At 37.9% G+C, this 16646-nt stretch overlaps 1 protein-coding gene across 1 annotated transcript in view; it reads right to left on the reverse strand.

The window, feature by feature from the left end:
• LOC119828181 (serine/threonine-protein kinase SMG1) overlaps positions 1 to 16646 on the reverse strand; it is an 89708-nt gene that overhangs the window by 1150 nt on the left and 71912 nt on the right. The window contains exons 2-6 of the mRNA XM_038350281.1: positions 3401 to 3609; positions 1184 to 2513; positions 826 to 1059; positions 336 to 675; positions 6 to 48 (exon numbers count right to left, since the gene is read on the reverse strand). Of these exons, the coding sequence (XP_038206209.1) occupies positions 6 to 48; positions 336 to 675; positions 826 to 1059; positions 1184 to 2513; positions 3401 to 3609 (2156 nt within the window). The remainder of the gene's footprint in view (positions 1 to 5; positions 49 to 335; positions 676 to 825; positions 1060 to 1183; positions 2514 to 3400; positions 3610 to 16646) is intronic.

Raw genomic sequence — 16646 nt, forward strand, 5'->3', positions numbered from 1 at the left:
CGCACACCTTCTCGCACAGCGACTCCAGCGACACGCTCCACGAGGCGCCTGCAACGTGCCTGCGTGTTATTCGTCATGTGTGGAAACTTCCGAGACGAAACTTTTATTGTTAAATAACGGTATTTATTGAGGAGCAAGTCGTCATTTCTTCCTTTAATGTAATTCACGTAAATAATACACATAATTTACATACAACAACAAATTCCTTACAAAAAAAACTACACTATATAAGTAACAATTGATGTACTGAAAACAGTATCCACGGCACGAATCGATTACCCATTAAAAAAATCATCATTTGAATCTAAGTGAGCGGCAACGAGAGCCGTGCATACCGATCTCCTTCTGCTCGACCTCGTCGTGCAGGTCGAGCCGGTTGCGGCGCAGCAGCAGGCACAGCACGCAGGCGAGCGCGCGCGACGGCACGCCCAGCACGCAGCGCGACACGTACTCGGCCGTGAAGCGCCGCACCGGCTTGCACAGCGCGCCCGCGTCCGCCGCCAGCGCGGGCCCGGCGGCACCCGCGGCACCGACGGCACCCGCGGCACCCGGCGCCCCACGGTGCGCCGCCGCCAGCTGCGCGCACAGCGCGAACACCTCGGCGGCGGTCTGCACGCGCCGCACGAAGAACATATCCTCGAGCACGCCGCGTAGCGCGCTGCGCTGCATCGCCGCCTGCGCATGCGCCATATGTGCATATTTGGTATTACATACTGATATCGCATACTCCTGGACGACGACTTAATGTTATTATACTGGACACATGAGTTCTAATAATGAGAGACAGATAACACAATGAGACTACGTGTATCGACCGCCACCTACCGACATGTGCAAGGCGTCGTTGATATGGTCGATCTTCCGCCAGGCCTGGGGCACGGGCGCGCTGAGGTGGTCGGCCAGCTCGCGGCTGCGCAGCTCGACGGCCGCGAAGAGCCCGTTGAAGCCCATCAGCAGCATGCGGCCGCCGGCCGGGCCCTCCTCGGGGCTCGCCGACAGGAGCGCCTCGTAGCGGCCGCGCAGCTCGGCAGCTAACACTTGCGCGCCGGCTGCGGGGGACTGGAACATTGCGTGTCATTGTTAGATATATCACTTACTTACTGGAAATTCACTGAATAGATAAGTCATAAATTTCAAAAATAACGACGAAGTTAAGAATCTTTCAATATTTATCTTAACTAACCTCCATATCCATAAGCAGGTATCTAAAATGCACTTCCAGTTGAGCCAGTATCTCGTTCAAGGGTACCGGCGAATTCATTATTACGGCATTCAGTTCGTTTATCATGTGCAACGTCGACGGATCCTCTGAATGCACCTTCTTCAAGGCTTCGGGAAGAATGATGGTGCTAAAATTGTAATTCAGCTGAACCAAATCAGCTAGCAATAGATTGGCATTTCGCACGCATTCGACCGCGACGGCCATCGATGCGTCTTCTACGGACGCTGATTGGAGCGGCAACAGCGAGAGCAGCTCGACAGCCTGCACGGATAACGCGCTCATATCATCTAAGAACCACTCCCCTTCCCTCGAAGTTAGGTCTACGAGACAATCGCCCGCGCTTTGAGCACCGTTTTCGAGCATTAAATATCTCCTGTTCAAGTTGCATAGCATTCCAATGACCACACTTTCTAAAGTGGCCGCCGCGCCTTCTTCGGTTCTCACCCAGTTGCTAATGTTAGCTTTGGCTTCATTGTACGCCTCTTGCGCTATAACAATCGCATCAGCCCCACCCTCCAACTGCAATCTTTCGAGGCATTTATTTAGATGAGCATTAGCTTCAGCATTTAGTTGCTGCAGGCGATAGTTGTATGCGATGATTTGTTGTGCATCACCGCTGGCATTATCTGAATTGACTAAAGCGTTCACCTGATTGGCTACTTCTCGACATACCTCTGGTGATTTGCTTTCTAATGCCGTGGCTAGGTATTTACGGAACATAACAATGCGATGGTATTCTGTTTGACTTTGCGGGTAGTATTGTGAGACTGCGACGTATTGTGATAGCAGCTCGAGACAAGAGCGAATGAGGACATTAGTCTGCTGCATACATTGATTTAGTTCAGCTTCCGCTTGCTCACACTGAGTCAGCATTGTGCCCTGTCCGGCGTTGGTCAAAAATTCTTTAACGTGTTCAAATATCGGTTTATCGTCATCTTCATTAGTTCCCGAAAACTCTTGTACCCACGCCATCAGCTGTGGCCCATTCAGGACTTCGTTTGTGGTCGCAAAATTCTCTATTTGAGTGTCAAAATCGTTAAGTATTTTTACGAGAGCCTTCATGGAATCTTCAACGGCATTCTTAGCTTGTTTGTACGATGTATATTTTTGAGAAATTGTATACAGAGGATGGTTGGCGAGGTTACTGCCGTATGATTCTATCTCTTTGATTAGAACCATTTGAATGTGACATTCTTGTAACTTGGTCTCGACTCTGTTTAGCTCTTCGTTTTCCTCGAGCCACTTTTCAGCGCATTTCTTAACTTCAGGTAATAAAGACACTAGTTGTTCCCTGAAAATTATAAATTTAACATTAATACATTTTGTAATAGATATAAAGCATTAAAGATAACGAATATTGGTTTCAAATTGTGGTTGTATGAATGTTTAATAAAAAACGTGTTTTCACAGGCAACTGAGCACCATGTATAGCCAGCCGCATCTCATGTTTCGCTACAGCTTTGAAGAACGAATATACGATATTTTTCCTAACTCCCACAGTTATTGCTCGTAATTGACACAAGGGGGAAGAATTTCGACTCGACAACGAGCCAGATTGTTTATTCACATGTATCTTTAATATCATTTCCGTTTTTCCCGATCTTCGGCAATGAAAAGCTCAAAGATAAGAAAAAAGCATTTTTACGCCTTGGAAGCTTACACGTTATTTGTCTTATATAATCATATTTTTTACAAATTTTGCTAACACATAATTTTTTTTTTCATGCATCACATTAGACATTCATATAACTGTTAATTAAAAACATCGCATTTTTAGCATCCCAATAAAGCTAGTTTGAGAATACTACTAATAAGATGAATAAACATACATTAACTCAATAATTTTTTACTTAAAATAAACAAAAAGGGTTCTGTTCTCTTCAATATGTTAAATGCTAAAGGGACAAAATATTGCCGCACCACTAAAGTAAAACACGATTACGGACAAAGCCTCTTTTTATGGCAGTGGAAGCAAAGGATCAGGTAGGCCGCCTGATGTTATGTGGTCACCACCGCCCATAGACACTTGTAACACTAGAGGTGTTATAGGTGCTTTAAGTGCTTGCTCTTTTTGAAGGACCCAATGCGTAATTGTTGGGGAACACCCTAGCTGGTGAGTCGTTCCAAAGCTTCACAGCACGCGGAAAGGAGTGTCCATCATACAAAATAACAACATACGTGACTTCGGTGACGCTGTGCCGTAGCTCCTGCACCCGCACGGCCAGCATCGCCCGCGCGGCTCGCACGTGCCTCGCGCCGCGCCGCCGCCGGCCGCCGCCCCACTCCACCAGCGGGTCGTACACGAACGCCTCGAGCAGCGTCAGCAGCGTCTCGCGGCCGCGGCGCATCGTGCGGATCACGTGCTCGCAGGCCAAACGGAAGATGCCCTGGAGATGTACAAGATTATAATGAAACTGCTGCAAAACTACTAAGCACAAAAAATATATCAAAAATATTTTTCAAAATAGATTTATAGAGTGGAAATCATCGGCCGTCTCTAGCACAGGTTTATTCCTATTGGGCCGATCGTCGTTTTGGTTTGTGTTGAATCTATGCATTGTTACTTAATAAACGAGTTTTATTTATTTATTATATTTTATTCAACAGTAATATCAAGACGAAGTAAGTTAAGCTAGAAGTTGCAGTAAAGAAATCAGTAAGGAGCAAGTAAAATCTTTCTTATATATTGAGTAGCGGAATAAAATGTTGATGATATTTCATGAACTTAGCAAAAGTTAACAAGGGTATACGCGGGGACACATTCAGTGTTATAAAAGAAATCAAGGCTAAAATTTTGATCAAGTTCCGTGGAGATGAATACTTTGAATTTTTTCAATATTTCAGTTCCCTTCACATCTTACAAGCATCTTAACATTAACTTGTGATTCCACATAACGTAACATTCAGAAAGAACTGCGTCGCGGCGTACACACCGTCGGCGCTCGAGTGGAAACGGCCGATATCGAAAGCGCGGTTACCCGTGAACTGACACACACACACACACACACACGTTTCTATTGTACAATGAAACTTACAACAGACAGCGAGTGCTGGCTTGGAACTAATCGAATCTTACTGCTAACTGTCTTGTTAATCTATATAACTAGAATTTATTTTTATTTGTTCAAGTTGTGTTGTCTATAGAGTCCAGAAAAAATAAGGGTACTAAAGGTAGATATATTAGTGTTTTATATCTATAATTCGGACATAATTGGCCTTATCCTTACCCAACAGTCTGAACTGGTGTTAGATTATGCTTTTTGCTGAATTATAATATTACATTGAGCAATATATTAATCTTTTGGTGCTGTCCCAAAATTGAAACGTTACATAAAATATTTAAATTGTATTGAAATAGGTCAAAAAGATCTTTTGACTTCATATATATTAATCCGACTATTTTACATGTACATATTTGAAATCCCGCTATTTATATTGAAATAAAAAACTGCAAGCCAGGTTTGGTACACACAGTATGTTCCGCATCCCTCCGTCAAGTGTTGGCCTAGTTAACGAGACGCTTAGCGCAATTCACTCGGCTCTCGCGGCGCGGCCGCGAAACAGGCGTGTCATTAGTAATTATAATTATATGCTTGAAATTAAATATAATTACGCAGGATGATAGGAGAGGCTTGTGACTTTTGATCATTTGTGTATTAAAATATTGACGTAAATACATACTAAAATATATCTCAATATTTAGGCAGTAGAAAAACACAATATTGTTAATGTAGTACTATTTCAGTAGCAGAGTCAAATGCATACTACACAATAGCTCTTTGTCAGCCATTAAGGATTTATTGTTAAGGAGCTTTCCGCCTGCGACTTTGCCCGCGCACTCATACATGTTTGCCGCGGTAAAAGTTTCCTGAGTCACTCTCTAGTCTCCTAACTATCTCCAAACACAAAAATCATACGAAAGAATCGCAATGAAGCGCAGTGAAAGGAAGACGAACACATAAACACTGTTTAAAATTTTTACTACCAGATTAATTTTTTATGTCATAGAAAGAAATAAAATTATATAACAGTATGCTGCCAAACAAGAATCTCTTGGTTCTGACTGAATTCGTAAACCAAATTTATTGAAACATGACATATTGTATAACTTGAAAATCTATACTTTCGTTACTCTTTACTCCTCCTATACTAATAAACATAGCATTGCAGTTGGGGTTTTCTTAAATAACTCTTTCATTAAAGACCGCCGAGTCCCATACCTAGTTCCTCCCAAGAATGACGTTTACCACTAGATGGCGTTGAAATAAAACACGCCACGACGCTCGTTCCGTATCCATGCACGGTAGTATAGCATATTTGCGGTGCACTCGGGTGCTGGGGCCGCAGCGGGCGAGCCGGCAGCCGCGTCACTTAAACGTCCTACAATCACGGCCTTAATTACTGCGGAGCTCGCATCTTTGCGCCTGCACGTGCTTCGATTTATACTGTAATTACTTTGAAGCTGGATTCGTATTTTCGTTTACTTCGTTCTTTATAAAGTTGCTCGCTGCTATTGCACGACACAGTGGCATAGCTAGCTTCACCTTACGAAACTATATAGTAGATATATATCTATACCAATAGTAAAAAGCTGAAGAGTTTGGAGTGGATAATAATAACATAATTGAAAAGAAAATTCATAAAGAAACTTGTTTTCAAGACTTGTTTATATTAATATAGGTTTACGAGAACCATGGACGATTTTCTCTGAAGTACGTTTTATTTTAATAGCTTTTATAATTAAATTCAAAGTATCGACTAGAAGGTTTTCAGCCACGACTATGTTTCTACAAATATGAGGGACTAGCTGCGCCCCGCGGTTTCACCCGCGTAAGTCCGTATCCCGTAGGAATATCGGGATAAAATGTTGCCTATATGTTATTCCAGTTGTCCAGCTGTCTACATACAAAATTTCATTGCAATCGGTTCAGTAGTTTTTACGTGAAAGAGTAACAAACATCCATACATCCATACTTACAAACTTTCGCCTTTATAATAGTAGTAGGATAATTATCGTGCAGCAAAGTGCTTAAATTACGTATTCCTTTCACGTAATTGTTAGTAAATTTATTTATCCACGTTTCAACCGCAGCTTCAGTTTATTAAAGAAACATAATTTCACACTTAGTACGTGTTTGTTTAATTAATGGGGGGACAGAATAGATGTTTTACACGTATAACTAACTCAAAACTAATATTTATTTATCACTGCATAGTATAAAGCAATGTCGCTTCCCGCGTCTGTATGTATGCTTTGATCTTGAAAACTACACATCGGATTTTAATGCATTTTTTTATAGCTAGAGTGAATCAAGAGGAAGGATTATATGCATAATAACATCTATTAAACTACTCCGAATTAAACATGAGCGAAACCGCCGACAAAGGCTTGTAAATTATATATTCAATTTCTACGATTTAAAATTCCTTTTATAAGCACATTTTCAGTCAACCGTAATATACGGTGTTGACACTTCTCAGTAGAATGGATCTAATGAACAAAACAGTGATCAATGCGGGCTTGGAAAATGTATTTTTCTTTATAATCGTCTAAGAGAACAATGGCGCTCCGTATTAAACATATAATCAAACACAATTCTCAACCAACCACTCAAAAAAAGTTGAGCAAGCTTTGGTATGAAATGGGCCAGCTTGCACCGGGGAAGGTACCACCCACACCCTAACAGAAGATTGGAGTGAAATAATGACAAGCTACTGTATTTCATTCGGTGCGTGGGGGAGCCCAAGGCTAGCATCCTTTTCCTCAACCTTCCCAGTCCATTCGTTAATTCCCGTCGTCAACCCTTTCCTTATTCTTCACGCCATAAACGCAGGCAACGTATTTGCAGAGGACCTTCCTTATCAAATGTTCATAAGGCGGTGGTGATCGCTTACCATCAGGCGCATCAACCACCAGCTCGGCTACCTGCTGCAGCGTAGATAAAAAAGAGGTTTTGTGTAGAAACCAAGACACCACAAGTTGTGTCACACGTCTCACATTAAAAATAAAGCAACACGCGCGGTGACGGTAAGTCGGCGCAAGTTTTAATGAAGTGTCGATCGCGGCGACGGCGCGCGACTCCGCGCCGACACGCTCTCAACTTGCCGTCGTGACTAGAAAACTGCGACTTGGCAATTTTACGATCGTTGCAGACATGTAACCGTGTTGTACCGCGGCAATGCTTCTAGTATCAAAAATAAATTTTCTACAAAATTGATTTTTATTTTATAAAAAAACCGAAAGCATGTTCAAAAAACATCAGCAATTAACATCAACATATTTTTTTTAATATAAGCGTGTTTTATTTAAAAACCATCGGTAAAATACATTAGGTTAATACAATCTATCAAAATATTAAAATTTTACATTTATTTTCATCATAACATCAATGTGTTGTTTGTGCTACGCTCTAAAAGGCTACGACGTAGCCGACGTAGCACATCTACAAGCTCCGTAGACATGCTACGTTTCGCATCAAAGCCACTTCAAGAATATAAAATTGGTATCTACTAAGGTTGAATATTCAATTTGTTTTATATGCTAATAAAAATAATATTTGTACTGCCACTTCAAATACACCATATTAAATATTAACTAGAAACAGCTTACTGGCATTAATTCGTTTAAGATGCCATCTCAACCTGAGTCTCAGCATAGTTTCATATATACCTTAAACACACTGTTATATGCCAACTAATGTACAGTTAACTACATTCGATCTGTCTTAATTAATACATCATTATATACCTAGCTGTTAACACCGCAATTATGCGTAGTACTAAAATTCAATTAGTCTCGATATGTGGCAAAGATAGTGAATTAACATTCGCAAATCCTATTAAATCCGTTGTACTAACCAATTATGTGCATTTCAGTTCTACTGAGAATATTTCGATGACATCTCTATTTGTTGTTTATTGCCAAAACGATAACCACAGAATATATGGATAATTTAATGAAAATAACCATTCCCATGTCGATATATAGATATTCAATTAAATGAACTTAAATAGATAATAGCATATTCATTATTTTTATAAATATCAGTACCTTTTGTACAGTGCTAAAGCAATTACTAGAGAGCCATATTCCATACCTACATCTTAGACGATTTTAAATTGTGAATGCGAAGATATTCTAGGAAACATATCATATCATATTTATTGAAAAGATATCTGTTCGCATCATTTAACAGTGCTCCTTGCTACTGTTACATTATTAAGTTGTATCACCTGTGCCTTTTGAAAAATCCCATCTCGGAGATCACATTTCAATTCAAAACGAGCATGAATATATGTTACATAAACCTCATATAAAATAACAATGATACGAACCTATCTACTGACAAAAAATGTCGGGCAAACAACAACAACCTTTATCGAAGGCGCTCAGTTATAAGCTAGACCGCTAAGTTGTCTAAATTATAAATGAAATTTACAAAAAAAAATATAATATATTGTCAAAAATTGTTTTAAATTTACTCATAAACAATTTTTAGTAGTTCCAATTGTTTTCTCAATAAATATTATGCTTACTTCACGTGTTATGCGTAGCTTTAAGAGTATTCCGTTGAAATTAAATATATATTCGACAATAGAAATAATGAAAATTTCATCTTTATAATAGAATAATAGAACGTTTTAACATCAATTTAAATCTCGTTCATAACTTATCATGTTCTATTAGCGAGTCCCATACAGGGCTCGTATGGGACATAAAACTCTTATTGATAAGATAAATTCATCGCGAAACGAAATTCACTGTACAAAGGAAGATCAGATGTGTGCGATAATTGTAATTCGTAATATAATCGCCTTCCTTATTCTCCGAGTGAATTTATTCGAATAAATGAAATTCCCTATGTATTGTTAGGATTTGGGTTATAATTTGAAGGGCGAAATTAATTTACATTTATATCCCTTTGAAAGCATGACACGTGTAAATGTAATTCACCTAGTGTCACTATAATTTGAGTAGAAGCAGCTAAATGTTACATATCAATCAGTTATGATTCAATCAATATCATCTCATAACTGACCTGTTGAAACAACACGACTGCGTTGCTATGTTTCATATAAAAAGCCCAGAGAAAAATGCATTTTAATTTGCTGCGCAAAGTGAAAATCCTTACAAAATCAAAAGTTAAATATCCTTTGATGTCTTGCAGGTAGGTAGGTAGGTAGGTACAAGTCGTAACAAATCACGTTTCCCAAACGACTATCCTTTTCAAAGACTTTTCTTACAACTCTATCCAATTATATTCAAGTTATTTCATAACGCGAAACAACACAGAGGTGGCAGCTAAAAGAAGCTACGGAATTCGTTTAATCCCGAGTGGATTGCGCAACTTTTCGGGTTAAATTAGAAACAGGTACATTGCGGCGCCGCATGGGAGAAGGTGAAATTCATTGCCCGCTATGTAATACAGTAATGTATAAATATGATAGTAATACTTTTATTATAACAAGCTGTCCGCCCCAGCTTCGCTCGTTGCATGTATGGCTATAAACTTTTGAAATCGATCCAGTGGTTCCTGAAATTAGCGCATACTAACAAACTCATAAAGAAACTTTATACTTTTATATTTATATCTATTAGAATAGCTAGAGATACAGATCTTCATTCCCTTGTCGCAGCCACATCACACTGAACAACTGTATTATAACGAAAAGCTGTGAGACAATATGTGTTAAATTATAACAATAGACTTTTGAGCCGGTATGAATTTTTCCATGTGATATTTATCATTATTCGCTACGGATAAATTCATACGTTCACAGTAATTCTTTAGCAGGATATTTCAAGTAATTATAGACGACAGTATTTTAGTTAAATACTCACATTTTTGTATGATTCTTAAACTAATTTACAAAGCACACTTAAGCCTAATTACATAGTACCCACCGGGAAGCCCATAAAAGGTAGCGAATTTAAAAATCCCGCGAATTTTATTACCGTTGACGATCCAACATTACAAAGGCTCCAGTAATTTTACACAGGATTCTGTTTGAGAAATTGAGCGATCCTGTCGACGATATCTGAACTTAAATCAACTCGTGACGCTTATAAATAATAAAAAAAAAGTCCAGCGGAAAATACTGTATTTCGTTGCTGTTAAGATCCAAAATTCTGTGTTGTTGTTTTTAGAAGCTGTGCGAGCGGGGAAGGTCGCGGTAATTAAAAGTTCTCACAAAAAGATTAAGTGTTTAGGTCTCGTTTAAATCTATATTTAACGACGGTCGCGTTCATTATAGAGCATCATGGAAAAACCATTGTGAAGGTTTTTGCTCGCTTTTTGTTTCACCCATTGTCCAATTCGGTGCGGGCTGCCATTTCGGGAAAAACGAATTTTGTTTTTCGGTTGAATATCTATGCTAATATTATAAAGTTGAAAGATTGTTTGTTTGTTTGAACGTACTAATCTCAGGAACTACTGGTCCGATTTGAAAAATACTTTCCGTGTTAGATAGCCCATTTATTGAGGAAGGCTATAGGCTATATATGTACCGGGGCGGACCGCTAATATACTATAAAACTTAATAAAGGTATACGAGGCTGTTTCTCGATCGGCATAATATATCTTATTATGAAACACAGAAGTTATGATGTTTTAATAGCATTTAATGCAGACATTGGTTTTGTCACACACTAAATATTTTTGCCAAGGTCAAATGAATACATGGTCAATATAACTATGAACAAGAATTAGAAGAAGATGAAGGTCTAAGATGTATTAATTACCTTAGAAGCTCATTTCCCATTAGCAAGTCCTCTACAGTTGCAGTATTAAAACTCAAATATGCAATACGACTGTTTACAACATACAGTAGCACGGATAAGAGCTTCTTAGTTAATAAAATCTTTGATTGACATATCTGTATATATGTATATGGGTCCAAATTAAAAACCCTTTAAAATTAAACAGCAATATTAGGCATCCAATCTATACACTAGAAGGTTCCATCAGCCAATACGGCCAATAACGGAAACCCTCTCGATTTCATTTCCTCTTTTATGATTTAAGGGAGGCTTTTGTTTTAATTAACTGCCGGAATCCGAACTCTCCCGTTTTACGACCGTATGTATTATATTGAATTGTATTGTATTGAATAATTTATATATTTATAAAAATTATATTATTTTTATAACTTGCTTTAACTGCGGTACAATCGTCAACGAAAGGTATATAACTTAAAGTCCAAGTTGACCACCTTGAATGAATCATCTTGTCCATAAAAAAAAAAAACTAATAGTGGATCAAATGTGAAATCTCTCTTCACTAGGGGTCTAGGGTATTTAATATGTATTTATCGGATCCATTTATCATCTTAGATTCATCTATATAGTTCGTTAATGTATTTCATTAGTGAACTGTCACGTCTTAAAGTGTACCTAGTGAGATGCATTGAGTTTTGCAATTTTCTTGACGAACGAACTCGTTTCAGCGTTCTATTTAAATATTTTATTTAACTTCAAATTTATTCCTTTTACAACCTTTTTAAATACTGACAACAATATGAGCAGGAATGTTTATTAATCAATCACAAAATCTCCACTTTTTCTTTACTATATACATCATCATCAGCCCATATAGATTCCCACTGCTGGGACACAGGCCTCCTATGAGGGTACAGGCCATAATCCACCACTCTGACCAAGTGCGGGTTGGCACATGTCGTCGAACTTTTGATTCTTGGACAAGCCAGTTTCCTCACGATGTTTTCCTTCATCGTTTGACGCAGTGGTGATGTTATCCACATGTGCAGATAAATTGAAATATGAAATTATTTCTTACACGCTCGCCCGGTGTCGAACCCCGACTTATCGATTTTAAAGTCCGAAGTGCTCACCACTGAGCCACCACTGCTTAATACTGTATATTTTTATATATACTTTACTACATACATTTAATACATATTTGTATGTACGATAACACGTACCCATATTAGACATTTTTCTTTTCTGTTCTAATATGTACCTACATACATATTTTAAGCATCACATGTGCGAGCTTCAAACCTCCGAATATACGTAATGAATTTTCAGATTCGTCAGTTGAATAAATGATAAATCCGCTGATTTCATCTCGTAGCTATGAATATCAACATCAATTTATACAACCGCAGCTACTAATCATATTTTCTCACGTTTTCTTTGGGAATGTTTACGAAAAGCGCTCCGTCCAGGAACGTGATCAAATAATAATTTTCGCGATCGTGATTGGCTGTTGACATCGCTTATAATGGGATTGTAAGGATGAATTATTGATATGGGTTCGGTAAAATTTCCTACTGACATTTTGTGACTTGTAATGAAAATAATAATATAAAAGTATATTGGCAGTTCGCGATTTCGATTGAATTATTTTTATGTAATACCGGACAGCTGAGATGGCGGTCCGCCTTATGGTAATCTATCACCACTGTCTATGGACTTTTGCAGAGGCAAAACCGTTGCAGATGCGTTGTCCGCTTTCGAGCGGTAAAGAGTAAGGAAAGGATTGACGGGAATAAAGGAATGGACTGGGAAGGGCGAGGAAAAGGATACGGCTAAACGGATACCTTCAAAATAACAAATATCTTAATAAATATAATTTTGATTTTAACGTTTGTAAATTACACTAAGTAACTCTCTGATTCACAACATTTCAGAAAATGCTAGGAACTCTAATAGACTAACATATATAACAACATTTTTGTCGTAATCCTAATTCCTTAAGGAGCAGTAGCATTATCACTGTTTCAATTCTCTATATTGCGGATAACATTTTATTATTCCCACCACCAAACGCCAAACAATACACCATATTCGACTTCTACAATAAAGCCGGCAACTAATCCATCACAGCCAAATACATTTGATTACACTTACAAGGTCTTGAACGCTCGCAAAAACAGCGAACAACGTGCGATTACACAACTTCGAGTTTCGCATTCCGTTAAGTGGAAAACATAAGGCAATTTTCGGGGGACGCAATCGTTTCGGAGGTCGCCCCGGCGCCATCTGCCGCACACGTGACGCTGCGACTTGAAACTTTCACTTAAAATTTCCACGAAACAAATAGCACACACGACTTAATATTTACCTTGGCTGCAGCACATTTATTTATTGCCTCCCGTCTCGCCTGCCATGTACCGAGTTAATTGTAACGTAGCGCGGGAGTGTTTTTATAATCCACCTCTTTATTACCTAGATGCTGCCAGTGATATTGTGTTCTTTTATTGCAGTGTTTGTTTTTCTCATTAGTTCTTCTTGATTTTGCAGACCGCAAAACCGTTTTCTCATTATGAATTTTTTTTTATGTCACACTAACATTCAAATGAATTCATTTAATTGTATTATGTCATCTTATTCACATAATTAAGTTGAAAATAAAATCTCATTCAACACATTTATAAACGAAAACGCTTTGTTACCATTTCTAAACGTATTCGTTCGACCATAAAAAAAAAACACACAGCTTACAAAAATTCTTACTCCTTAAATACAATGCTTTGATACATTTGCAGCTTAGTGCAGAAATGTTCCGGGTGCTACACTTTTAATATATAATTCAACATTTATCTTAACTATTATTTATCAAATTATTATGTAAACAACACAAGTGTATTTTTTTTCTTTATCTATATTATTAAGTATCTATATTAAGATACGGAATGTGATCAAATTGAACTAAAACGAAAATCACCTCTTACACCGAACACACTTCACGTGAAACACAGAGCCACCCCTGTCAAACAAAGCGAACGTTTCCCATAAATAGCGGTGTGAGAGCCCCCAACCTAGCCTCTATATTCTATAACATAACATTTCTGCCAATCGCTACGTCCTGCCGGATGGTGGGCGACGAGTGATGTCTGCTAGCATTCACAGCAACTGCGATGCCGACGGGAGAGGAAATTGTGGATCTGAGGAGATTGCAGGAATTGACAATGCGTGTGTTACGCGATAACAAATAAACTTATACCGGGAATGTAGAACAATTATTTCTTGTCAAACGATATAATCTACCTTAGAGTGTCATTTGTTTTTTATTCACGGCAACATAGGCTATATAAAGTTAAAATATATTTAAATTTAGACCATATTCCGTTCACGTGGAATTGCCAGGATAAAAACTATGTCCTTTTTTGGAACTATTAATGTACTAAATTTTAAAACAACAACAAATGTTCATCTGTGTTCAAACCTTAAATGTTTTAAAAAATATGCTATACTTTTGCTAGTAAAATAATCACAATTAACATCGCTCAAATTTTGTTTTCACTACCAACATTCAACATTCTTTATGTAACTAATTAATACATTCCATGAAATTCCTCCAGCGGTTTGGACGTTATAAGAGTTATTGCTTAGAATATTTCTTAGTTCGTAATCATTAATCTCCAACGAAATCCCGCTTAGTACATGAGTACGGCACTGCATACCGCTCGACTAACTCTGCGTATTTGTTTCAGTCAAACGATTGTTCTAGAAACATCCAACGGTTCGCTCGAGGCGCGTCTCCGCAGACGTTAATAAATTTTTACAACCTCCTCACGAAAGCGTGCAACCAACGGCATGTGATGTCGCGTTTATTTACCAAATAGAAATTGTGCTATTTAGGTTTCTTGGATCTGGTCGTTGCTATCGCTACTTAACTAGACTTATAGCCAACTTATATATTACAATGTACTTTATTAATTACTAACGACCCGCTCTAGCTTCGCTTAGATGCAATGAAACATGAAGTATATATATAAAACTTCCTCTTGAATCACTGTATTCTTAAAATAAAAGCCCAATCAAAATCAGTTGCGTAATTTCAATAATCTAAGATCCCACAAACGGAGGAAAGCAACTGTGTTTTATACTATGTAATGATTATTTAAACTATGTTCCGTACCAAATCAAAAAAGGGATACTTTTCACTAAAATTTAACAAAAAAAAAAAACAAATATTTTTACACGCAGAAAACGTTTACTCTTACCTCTATCTTTAATCTATCACCTCAACGATAGTATCACTAATCTTTGTGCACTGTGTAGAAACATTATACGAAATTTGCTATGTAATTACCCACAAGAACCAACGTTCGTGCTCACTGCCCCTTATTAACAAGCTCTTTAAGGCACTACAAAGCTGAAAGGGTCATTATTATTGCCCAACAGCCCTCACTGAGCATCACTTCACATCGATATTGTGTGCACGTACGATTCACCGAGAATTTCATCCGTACATCCGCGGAAAATTGACAAGTTGACACCCTACTTACAGCTACATACTTCGTTATTGGTTATTTGAGGTAAGTACGAGTATTCGATTGTAGTTTGCGGATTTCAAACGAATTATTGTCTCACGATGTGTCAATCATAGCGTGAAGTCTGGAACAAAGCAAACATTCTACGTAGTTTTACTTAATTTCATGACATCAATAAAATTGCAAACAAATGTGTAATATGTATCAAGAGATTTCTCCTATTTCATTGATTTACGGTCACGTGTAATTATTTGCAGTGTCTTGGAATTGGTTTATATCATGATTACATGTCCTTTCTTCTAGCGGAATACTGTTCATACTAAGCAATTAATATATTTTACACGTTTGAATGTTATTTACACACATTTATTGGCTTTTTATTTTGTTCCAAGTAGTTTATATGATTACCGATCTACAGTGCTACTAGACATATATTATAATAAAATGAAATAAACATATATATTCTAGTATTATTATATACTTTTGCTTTTGTCCGCGGCTAAATTCGGAGTGGTATAATTGCTGTTATTTTACATATATACCATACTTCTGAATAACTCTTTCTATTTAAAAACCATCACAATCCGTTTTTAGTTGTAAAGATCTATGCATACATACATATGGACAGATGCGGGAAGCGAATTTGTTTTATGCTATGTAGTGATCTATATGTATACAATGTATCTTTTTTATAACACACTCAATCAAACTCCCACCTCACTCGTAGCCACCGTTAGCCCTCGCACAACTTAATCCAAAGCAGCTAACCCCAGGCCAATACGGGGAAACGTGATGGGTCGTATCATTGCAATATCATCGGAATGCATGAGCCACGTGTAGCTGTGATGTTGCATTATTCATTCGCACGCATTACAACTGCTCGGCGCTCTGTAGCACTTTGTTGGGAACTTTGATTAGAACACCGTGGTATATACTGAATATGTACATATATACTCGTTAGGTATATGTTAGCTAGTTAAGTAGCGTATTTATTAGTCAGTCAATGAAAATTTTTCAAAAGTGGCTTATCTTTCCTTTATTGTGAATGAGATATGAATGTATTGAAGCGTTATTACGGTTATCATGTGGGATTTATTAATAATACTGTTAGGAGAAGAGTGATGTTTTTTGTGGCAGTAGCGGGGAGTCGAGTGGGAGGAGCCCATTGTCAATATAAGCGCTT

This window comes from Zerene cesonia, chromosome 7 (genome assembly GCF_012273895.1).
Source record: "Zerene cesonia ecotype Mississippi chromosome 7, Zerene_cesonia_1.1, whole genome shotgun sequence".
Classification (NCBI taxonomy): domain Eukaryota; kingdom Metazoa; phylum Arthropoda; class Insecta; order Lepidoptera; family Pieridae; genus Zerene; species Zerene cesonia.